Below are 10,900 nucleotides of genomic sequence, written 5' to 3' on the forward strand. Positions count from 1 at the left end.
AGTCATTATGGGTCAGGATACAGGGGGGTCCAGGGGAAAAGGACTTGGTAGTGGGGGTCTAATGAGGATGACGAGCTAAACCTGGTATTCTCCAGTCAGCTTTCAGAGGCTGTTCAGGTAAGAGAGGCGGTGGTCATGGGAGACCTAAATTACCTGGACATCTGCTGGGAGGAGCAGACGGCCAAAACAAACCACTCACGTAGATTCTTAAACTGCATGCAGGGCCTCCACCTAACCCCGGAGGTGTCCAGTCCCACTAAGGGTAACACCTTGCCAGACCTGGTCTTAGCAACAGGGGATGATCTCGTGGGGGATTAGCAAGTGCACAGTAGCCTGGGAGATAGTGATCATTATTTGGTCGAATTTACAATCCAACGAAGGGTGGGAAAAATAACTAGCAAGGGTAAAGTGTGAGACTTCAGAAGGGCCAATTTTAGTAAACTTAGAAGACTAGTTAATGAGGTGGCTGAACTCAAGAGCATCGAGCATATGGGGGTCCAGAAGGGTTGGCAGTTTCTCAAGGGAGTGATCCTTGGGGCACAAAAGGAGACTATTCTATTACACTGGAAAGGGGGCAAGGGGACTAAAAAGCCCCCTTGGTTGAACAGGGAACACCAGAAAAGACTGAGGGCAAAGGAAGAGATTTATAGGCGGCAGAAGCAGAGGGCAGCCACCAAGGAGGCATACACCATCCTGGTGCGCTGTTGCAGGGAGCCAGTTAGGCAGACCAAGGCAGGGCTGGAGCATAGGCTGGCTACAACAATCAAGGACAATAAAAAGTCCTTCTACAGATACATAACAAGCAGAAGGAAGGCGCAGAGTAGCATAGGGCCCCTGCAAGACAAATCAGGACAGTTGGCTGCCAACACAGGGAAAAAGACGAAGCTCTTCAATGAGTTCTTCACTTCAGTATTCCTAAGTACTGGTCAGGACAATTCCCCCAATTTGAACATACATAGATGACTGGAAGGCACCAGTCCGCCCATGGTTAGTGCTGACTTGGTTAAGGAGCGCTTGGAGGGGCTGGATGGGTACAAGTCAGCAGGCCCAGATGACCTCCATCCACGGGTGCTGAAGGAATTGGCCAGCGTCATTGCTGAGCCACCGGCATGGCTGTTTGAGCACTCATGGTGCTCCGGCCAGGTCCCTGAGGACTGGAAAAGGGCCAACGTGGTGCCCACTTGTTAAGAAGGGGAGAAGGGCTGAGCCGGGTAACTTTAGGTCAGTCAGTCTTACCTCTATCCCTGGGAAAGTACTAGAAAAAATCATCAAAGAGCGCATTTGTGCAGGCCCAGCAGGGGAAACGATGCTGAAAGGAAACCAGTGCGGGTTCGCCACAGGTAGGTCCTGCCTGACAAACCTTGTAGCCTTTTACGACCAGGTCACACACTGCCTTGACGCAGGAGCTGAGGCAGATGTCATCTACTTGGACTTAAAGAAGGCCTTCGATACTGTTTCGCATCCTATTCTCATAAGAAAACTGACAGGCTGTGGGTGGCAAACTGGCTTAGGGACCGCACCCAGAGAGTGGTGGTGGACGGGTCGTTCTTGGCCTGGAGGGAGGTGGGCAGCGGGGTCCCACGGGGTTCGGTCCTTGGACCGGTGTTATTTAATATCTTCATCAGCGATTTGGACAAGGGCGTGGAGAGCACCCTCTCCAAGTTCGGAGATGACACCAAGTTACGGGGCAAAGTTAACACACTGGAGGGCAGGGAGCAGATTCAGGCCGATCTGGACAGGTTAGATCAATGGGCAGAACGAAACAGGATGCAATTCAACAAAGACAAATGCAAAGTACTCCACCTAGGGAGGAGGAATCCCCAGCACACCTACAGGTTGGGGGATGACCTCCTCAGCAGCTGAGGGGGATCTTGGAGTCACAGTTGACTCTAAGATGAACATGAGCCGACAGTGTAACAAAGCCAATCGCAACTTGTCGAGCATTAGCAGATGCCCGACCAACAGATTGAGGGAGGTGATGCTCCCCCTCTACGCGGCACTAGTCAGGCCACAGTTGGGGTACTGCATCCAGTTCTGGGCACCACACTTCAAGGGGGACGCGGAGAATCTCAAGAGGGTCCGGGGAAGTGCCACTCACATGCTTAGTGGCCTCCGTACAAAACCCTACGAGGGGAGGCTGAGAGATCTGGATCTCTTCCGCCTTCACAAGAGACGTCTGAGGGGAGACCTTGTAGCAGCCTATAAGTTTATCAAGGGAGGACAAGAGAGAGCTGGAGATGCGCTCCTTACCAGGGCACCCCTAAGAATAACTAGGAATAACGGGTACAAACTAGTGGAGAGTAGTTTCATAGTTGATAGCTGATAGGGTCGGAAGGGACCTGAGCAGATCATCAAGTCCGACCCCCTGCCATGGACAGGAAAGAAAGATGGGATTCAAATGACCCTATTTGGCTAGGTGATTATCTAGCCTCCTTTTGAAGACCCCCAGGGTAGGAGTGAGCACCACTTCCCTCGGAAGTTGGTTCCAGGTCCTAGCCGCCCTGACAGTGAAGTAGCGCCTCCTGATGTCTAGTCTGAACCTGCTCTCAGTCAGCTTATGGCCGTTATTCCTCATTACTCCCGGTAGTGCTCGGGGGAACAGGGACTCCCTCATTCCCCACTGGTCCCCCTGGTAAGTTCACGGACAGCCACCAGATCCCCTCTCAGCCTTCTCCTGTGGAGGCTGAACAGGTTCAGGTCCCGTCGCCTCTCCTCGTAGGGCCGGCCCTGCTGCCCCCTGACCTTGCAAGTGACCCTCCTCTGGACCCCCTCGATGCTGTCCACATCCCTCCTGAAGTGCAGCGCCCAGAACTGGACGCAGTACTCCACCTGTGGCCTGACCAGTGCCGTATAGAGGGGGAGGATCACGTCCTTGGACCTGCTCGCGATGCATGACAAGGTACAGTTAGCCTTACTAACCGCATCCCCACATTGGCGGCCCATGTTCATCTCGGAATCAACAATGACTCCAAGATCCTTTTCTGCCTCTGCACTGTCGAGAAGGCAGTTCCCCAGCCTGTAGGTCTGCTGCTCTTTCTTTTACCCTGGGTGCAATACCCTGCACTTGTCAGTATTGAATCCCATCCTAGTCTCATCCACCCACACCTGTAACCTGTCCAGATCTTGTAGCCTGTCCCACCCTTCTAGAGTGCCCGCATCCCCCCACATCTTAGTGTCGTCCGCAAATTTGAACAAGGTGCTTTTCACCCCCTCGTCCAAGTTGCTGATAAAGATGCTGAACAGTGGGGGCCCAAGAACCGAGCCCTGGGATCCCTCCAGGTCAAAAATGACCCATCCACCACCACTCTCTGGGTGCGGCCCTCTAGCCAATTTGTGACCCACCTGACTGTGTAGGCATCAATGCCAGAGTCAGCTAGTTTTTTAATGAGAATGGGGTGAGAGCTAGTGTCAAAGGCCTTCCCAAAGTCCAGAAAGACTACGTGCACCATGACACCTGTGTCCAAGGTTTTTGTGACCTGATCATAAAAGGCAACCGGTAGATTCAGGTTAGACATTAGGAAAAAATTCTTCATAGTAAAGGTGGCCAGAATCTGGAATGGGCTTCCAAGAGAGGTGGTGCTACGACCTAACTTGGAGGTCTTCAAGAGGAGGCTAGATAGGCACCTGACTGGGGTCGCCTGACCTCGGTCCTTTTCCTGCCTGGGGCAAGGGGTTGGACACGATGATCCTTCGGGGTCCCTTCCAACTCTACAATCTATGAATTTACAAACCATCTTCTCTAGCTCTTGAAATTCATTAGTATAAGATTTACAAGTTCTCTCACTTGTCCCTTTATTGGTATGGCTTTCCCCACAAGACAAAAAACAGTTTAAGTTTAACAGATGAGACTTGAGGTTAGGCTACCCAAACTTCAGCACAAGTACAGAAAGAAGCTTCCCTTATAAATCTGTGTGAACAAGCAATATCTAGCATTTACAATAACATGCCATTAAAAATGGTTAAGGAGCATACCAAGATCCAGACACAAAACAGGTCCACCTTGTAGCTACAAGTGGTAAGAGGAAACTGGGCAACAGCAGGTGCTGCAGCACGCTTTCAGTTCCCTGTGGAGCACAAGGACACCAGGGGCATGCACAGTCCCAGAAAAAACAGACAGACACTGGTGGCCACAAGACTGATCAAATACGTGGAGTGCAAGTATACCAGAGGCAAATGTATATATGGACAGGCATTCAGAGAACAAGGAGGATGGGATGACAACAGGTGCAAGCAGCAGTGGCAGAACCTTCTGCCACTATCACCTACCTCCCTTCTACCAAACCCTTTGAGTCTCTCCCATCGCACACTAACTTCTGCTTGGGGACCCCATCAGACCCCAGGGGTCACCTACCTGCTAACTGCCCAGTTCAAAGAATACAAGAATCACGGAGAAATCTAGTACTAACCACTTCGCGGACGATTCTTCCTCAGCCGGTAACAGTCCAGGCAGACTCCAAAACCACATTTGCGACAAACCCAGTGAATATTGAAGAGGGTTGTCTCACATACATCACACATCTCCCTCACACCACGGACTGCTCGCTTCCATGCCACTTTCTCTAAAAAGAGAAGGAGGAAGATTTCAGATTGGGGTTTTGTTGTCTTTTGTGGGAGGTGCAGGGAGGGGGATGGCAGCAGGAGAGGGAGGAAGATGCATAGGGGTCTGAGGATCCCACAAACCCACTGACCTGGCCTCAGCAGCCAGGCTTAGTTCTCTAGTGGGGTGAGATTCCACAACACTTTCATCTCTGTTATTGCCCCAGGAGAGACCAGGTGCAGGAAAGCCAACAAGGAGTGCAGAGTTAACCCTCAGCTGTCACTGACTGGAGGGCCAAGTACACTCCACCACCACTCCAGGTCTCCATTTGCATACCTGGGAGGCAGAAGCTGGAACCTGCTATCCACTGAAACACCAGACTGTTCAGCAGCAGGTGCAGGAGCTTCAATTTGATGCCCTTCCCGAAAGGCAGCAGACCGGAAGTGATTTCCCCACGGAACAGAGGTGTTTCCTGTCTTTACTGTGTATAGATCTGGCAACCCACAGTTCTGTGACATGTTTTCAGAAAAGCCATAGAATTGGCTAATCTAGAGCAGATGTGTGTATACGCACATGGTGCAGCAGATAAGTAGGTGCAGAATGTGTGTACTTGGAACGAGTGTAGTGTGCTTACAGGCACAAAGTCTGGGAGTGTAGTGAATGCTGTCTGAGTCAGAAACAGGATTTATAGAATTACTACATGAAAAGGGTGTGAATTTGGCAAATTGCCAGAGTATGCAAATCTGCACCCATTTAAAAATGCGTGCAAGCCTATAACAGCACAAAGCCCATGACTCAGTAATGGCAGTCAGGAAAACAACTATGTTCCAGTTTCAACACAGGAAAGTGACTGGAATCATTTTACAGCCTAAGTATACAAAAGCTGAAAAACTGCCGACTTGGCAAAACACAACCATCTCTTATCAGTCCTAGAGCAGTAGAGACCATACTGAATTACAAAAACATTTCTGACTAAGTATCCTCTTCAATTATTCTAGAGTTAGAAAGTAGCATTTTTTTTCTAAACCAGAGAAACTGTGAAGCATCTTACCATCTGGATGTTGAAACCTAAAACAGATCTTAATTAGGAGGTCTGCCTTTGCTAGACTTGTAATTATTTGTTTTTGAGGAGCATTTGAAAATGCACAGTGAGCACACCCAGTAGAACTCTTCCCAGAGATATGCACTTTGACAGATAAACACTTGCATACCAGCCCTCTAAAACCAGCATCTTCACTGGGTGTGGCGGACTAACACTCAGCTTTTTCTAGGGCATTTTGGGAGAAGATAACACAAAAGCTGATCTAATTTAATAGGATGGAATTCATGCAGTGAATTCAATGACAGTCCATTAGTTATCAAGACTTCAGGATAAGCATTTCAAGTGGGTAGGGTTTTAGACACCAAAGTAAGGCCTCGTTGCATGCTAAAGCACTTGTCAGTGTTATCAGAAAGTAAGGTTCATTTCCATTTTCTCGGGACCTTCAACCAGTTACTCAAGGAACATAATTTTTTTGTATGTCCTTATTTAAAACATGGAAATAGCAGTTTCAGGCAATTTATCATTAGTTCCCTTTTTAGAAAAAAACTGCTTTTTCCAAGAAGGGAAGCTGGTCCTATAGTCAGATCTGCTACAGAAGGGGACGCACCGCACCCTGTTTTAAAGAAGGAAAGCATAGTCTTTGCAATTAGGAGCTAAACTATTTCTTTAGCTGCACTACACTGAATTTGCATGGTTCTCAGCTAGAGGGGTAAAACCAGCAGCTTACGATGTGGCTCCACCATCATCATCGCCTCCTTCTCAGACATAACAAGCTGGCAGAACTGGTCTCCAACATTGGCCAGGATGTATTTAGAAGTTTCCAGGTCAATGCCCTCTGCCGGGGCGGAAGACGGGATCCACAGGCTCATCGCATCAGGGTCGCTCTGCTGGGGATTTAAGAATCCTTCTACTCGCAGGATACCCTTCCGCGTGAATATCAGTCTGAAACAAAACAGGATGAACTAGATAAGAAGCAGCAAAACAATTGAGAATTTCCCTCTGACACCACCCCCCTCAGAGTGCACCTGGGCAGAGAAGGACAGGCTTTTCTCTATAACTATACAATCCGTGGAGTTAGTACCTGAGCCTAAGAGGACAGGTTGAGGCAATTGAACAGATCCCCAGTTATAGGCACTGGCAATAGGGAGCGGTGAGGCAACTGATTCAGTGTGAGAAACAGGAGGACTCCAAAAATGGCAAGAGGCTAAGCTGATAAAAGTCCATGGGGCTTATTGGTTTGCTATGCAAGAGTATCCAGAGTCCTGCATGTAATTCTCCATGCTGTCTCTTAGTGCAAGTTATTTCCTAGCTTCGGAAGAAGAAACTAGTGTGTGGGAACTGGAAATAGGACCTGGAGCTCTTCACTACTAGCCTGCAAACAGACTGGTGTGTTCATCACTAAATCGCAGCTGACATTTGACAACTGTTTCAGTACCTACTTATTAGAGATGAACCTATCCTGTCTTGTAAATGTTAAAAAACATGTTAGAAAATCCTAGTCTCTCTAGGATTAGTGCCATTAATCTCAGCAGATGGAACTACCTTTAATTCACAGATACGGCCCTGCCAGATCACGATGTGCATGCGCACAGTCCACAACAGGTCAAAAACTTGCACTTCTGCTCCAGTCTGTTTTAAGAAAACTTTGTTCTCCAGCATGTCCAATCTAGCTTCTCATCCCACCTGGCTTCAAACAATGGAGGGAAGAGAAAGACATGCCCTCCAACCCCAACAAGGAATACAGTATAATGTGCAGAGGATTCACTGCTGCTTTATTTCTCTAGAAGCAACTAATCATCTTTCTCCAAACTACACGTCACTAGCTGGGAAGAGACTGATTAAGGAGATCAAGAAACACATACCCCTTGAAGGACCTGTGTACTCCCATGGTGTACTGGGAGAAAGGGGAAAGAAGGGAAACACAAACGGACAGAGCAGGCTACTCCAAGAAATTGCTTCCAAGCCAACTTATCACATTTACACCAATATTAGCTTTGCACCGACAGCTTCTAGCTATTTTTTAGCTAAATTAAATCTTACCTGTCTCAAACTATTGAATAAAAACAGAAATGAGCAGTTATTTCAGTACCCTGCTACCCGGCAGTAACATTTCACTGAAGCAAATTAGGTCTCCTGGGACTTGGGATGGAGTCAGCCAGTCAGCATCACATAGCTGTAGTTTCCAAGTGAGTTGGCAGAAATACAGCTGCAATGACAGCCGCCTTCTTTGCAGAAGAACAGAACTTCAGCCGGGTGACAGGAAACTGGAAATGGTCAAAGCCTTCCCTAAGATTCTCAAGCAAATTAGAAGTGGAAGCCCTAAGAACTGGGGACTTAAATATGCCTGAAGCTCTGCAGCACTAGGTATGAAGCAAGAACAGATTCAGCACCTTCGGAAATGGAAAAAGCGACAGGCCACAGTTGAGTCGTCTTGCTCTTGCTCCTTGAATTTGCGGTACCGCTCCAGACGGCACTCCCGGCACTTGTGCAGATGAGGGGCTACGTTGATGCAAGAGCCGTCCTGGAGGAAGGGTTCTCCCGACTGCTTCAGCTTCCTCACCTTGCTCATGTCTTTCAGCACCGACTGGCCAACTGTGTAGAAGGGGAAACATGAAAATCCATCAAGCTACACCAGCAAACTACACCAGAAGCATCTATCTTCCTCCAGATAATCTCTACCAGTGCATTTCTGCCAAAGAAATTCTCCTAAGGTCTCCCTCCCCAACATGAGCAGGAGCACTTTTGCATATAATCTTCAGTCACGTCACACCATTACAATGATGGCTATTTCAAATAGGAATATTGCAAAACAGATTAAAAATGGTTAATGGGGCTGAACACACAAAATACTGAAGAACAGAAACCAACAGAAATTACAAGCCACAACCCCCTCACAGGAGCATGACAGTCTACCAGAACGTCTAAGACCAACAGCACAGAGTCCAGTCTCTCATCTCAGACCAGTGGCTAGTCAAATGGACCAGGATAATGGTCTTAGCTGTGGAACAAGAACGTGCCCACACGGAAGTGTTAGCAATTGTCATCAGTTCTGAAGCATGCCCATTAATTCTGTGTCCTGACACTTATGTTGGGGTACATCGTTCTTAGAGACTGCACCTGCCAATATTTTTAAGTCCAAAAATATCAAATCCATGAAACTGCAACCTTGGGCCCTTACTAATCTCTTGTGCACATGCTAGTTTACACCAGAGGGCACATCACATGGTTTACCATACAGGAGATGTGCCAGTGCAGAACACAGAATCCCTTCCCTTCATGTTTCCAAGCAGGTGTGCCCTGCCTTGAAGTCTTCACCTTTCAGGGGAGCTGTGCGAGGCCGGCCCTTTGGGGCCTGTTTCCCTTTTCCTTTTCCCAGTAGCAACTCAGCGTTCCGTTCTGCATTGGGGCCCAGCTTCCCAATCAAGTGCTCTGGGATCCCCTTCAGACAAGCCTTGGCCTGCAGCTGCTCCTCAGAGTCACTCAAATCTGACAGGTCACTATTGGTACTAGAATCTGAGTCTTGTTTGGATGTCATGCTCCGCTCATCTAACGAGAACCTTTTCACAGCTTCAAAAGGGGCTCTGTTCTCCTGTGCAAACTCTGCCTGTGAAGAGAAAAAGCAAGGCGGGTGCCTGCCAAACACGTTAGAAAAAGTTTTCAGAAGAGGGTTGTCCTGCTGCCCAGGCCCAACAGATGGTTTCTGTTCCTTTATTCCCCACCGTAGCAGGGCTCTGTACACCAGCCAGGGCAGCCAGACCGGTCACACCAGAAACCAGCTTGGAGGAATCAGTTGTTATAAACAAGGTTTTCTTCTTAGCAAAAGAAGAGTCTGCTGAGGTGAGTGATTCTGGCCAGCTAGAAGCAGCCTTGGGAGCCACAGTTGAAGGGGGTGTAGAAACTCCTGTCTGAGATGAAGATGCAAAGCTACTGAAAGGACCAAGTTCTGCTTTCTCAGCAAATGCCAGGAAAGGGTTTGCAGGCTCCTCCCGGGACAGTTTTGGGGGCTGTAAAAATAAATTTTCATGATTATCTGGGGGTCGAGGATTCAACAGGCTTCTTGAAAAAGCTGGAGTGAGGGTGGGCATTGACTCCATTGGCAGCTTCCGGTCCACAGAACTGCCAGACTGGGCTGCAGGCTTATTGTCTGCTGCAAGAAGACTTTTACCTTTACCAATCCCAGAGCCCAGGCTTTCTGAACACTGCTTGAATGAGTCCCGACTAGAGGGCTCGTCAGCCAAACTCTCAGAGATGACTGTGAAGTAGTTACTGGAGGGCAAATTCTGCGACATACATTGGAAAAACAAGTTCTTTGACAGATCAGAATCTTTTGGAGACTCTTGCCCAGTGCTGCTGCCAAATGGAAATCCAACAGGTTTGCTTTCTGCGGTCAATACTCCATTTGATTGGCCTCTTCCACCCCCGAATGCCAAAGGTTGGGGAGCACTTGGAAGAGATGCTCCAAAACCAGAAGTCAAAAGCGAGTTTCGGGAATTCTGCAACAAAATTGGAGAGAGTTAGCTCATGAGACAAATTCCTCAAAAAAAAAAAAAAAAAAAAAAGTGCTTGGTATCTACTTCAGCAGTACTTTGTCTATCTTGCTTCACAATGTCTTCACATGCCCCTTACTACTGTAGGAAGTCAGACCAGAAATCATTACATAAACAGTACCCGCTAAACTAACGTTTAGATAACGCATGACCTCCCTTCACCTATCAACCGACATACCTAGCTGGTTCACATCAGTTACAAAATAAGAGCGCGCAGAGAAACGGAGTTTTATTAACACGTGGGAATGGAACTAACAGATCAAGTTGGGCCGACTCGCATATGAAAGTGATTTACATCAGCTAGCATGAAACTTCCATTTAAATAATTACTTTTTATCTTGTTTTGTATTTGTACAGAACAGCGATTTTCCTAAATGAGGATTTGAGTCCTTCTCTCAGACTGGCGGCCAGTCAAACATATGTACCGGCAGCTAAGTCATTCAGCCTTTATGCTTAACGTGGCGGGGATTTTTTCTTTAAAGGGAAGAGGAACAGTGCATGCAACTACATGTAAACCACTGCTCAGCAGGCATTTATCCAGTTTCTTATTTCTTACACCTTCCTCACGGAGAAAAATGCATTTCTTATTTGCTAGATCAGGGGTTGGCAACCCCCGGCACGCGTGCCAAGCACGGCATGCGAGGCCGTTTTGCTCAGCACGCCACAGCCAGCCCCAGCTCTGGGTAGCTGCTGGAGCCTGGACTGCTCCCAGCAGGGCTTGCAGCGTCTCAGCTGCCTGCTGGGAGCAGCCCGGGCGCTGGGGCTGCGAAGCCG

The 10,900-nt window shown here is 48.2% G+C and overlaps 1 protein-coding gene across 1 annotated transcript in view; it reads right to left on the reverse strand.

Moving 5' to 3' along the window:
- The window catches only part of KDM3B (lysine demethylase 3B), a 74,421-nt gene that overhangs the window by 25,160 nt on the left and 38,361 nt on the right, over positions 1-10,900 (reverse strand). The window contains 5 exon segments of the mRNA XM_006035604.2: positions 4,407-4,559; positions 6,307-6,521; positions 7,970-8,171; positions 8,895-9,289; positions 9,291-10,072. Of these exon segments, the coding sequence (XP_006035666.2) occupies positions 4,407-4,559; positions 6,307-6,521; positions 7,970-8,171; positions 8,895-9,289; positions 9,291-10,072 (1,747 nt within the window).

This window comes from Alligator sinensis, unplaced genomic scaffold (assembly GCF_000455745.1).
Source record: "Alligator sinensis unplaced genomic scaffold, ASM45574v1 scaffold1170_1, whole genome shotgun sequence".
Lineage (NCBI taxonomy): Eukaryota > Metazoa > Chordata > Crocodylia > Alligatoridae > Alligator > Alligator sinensis.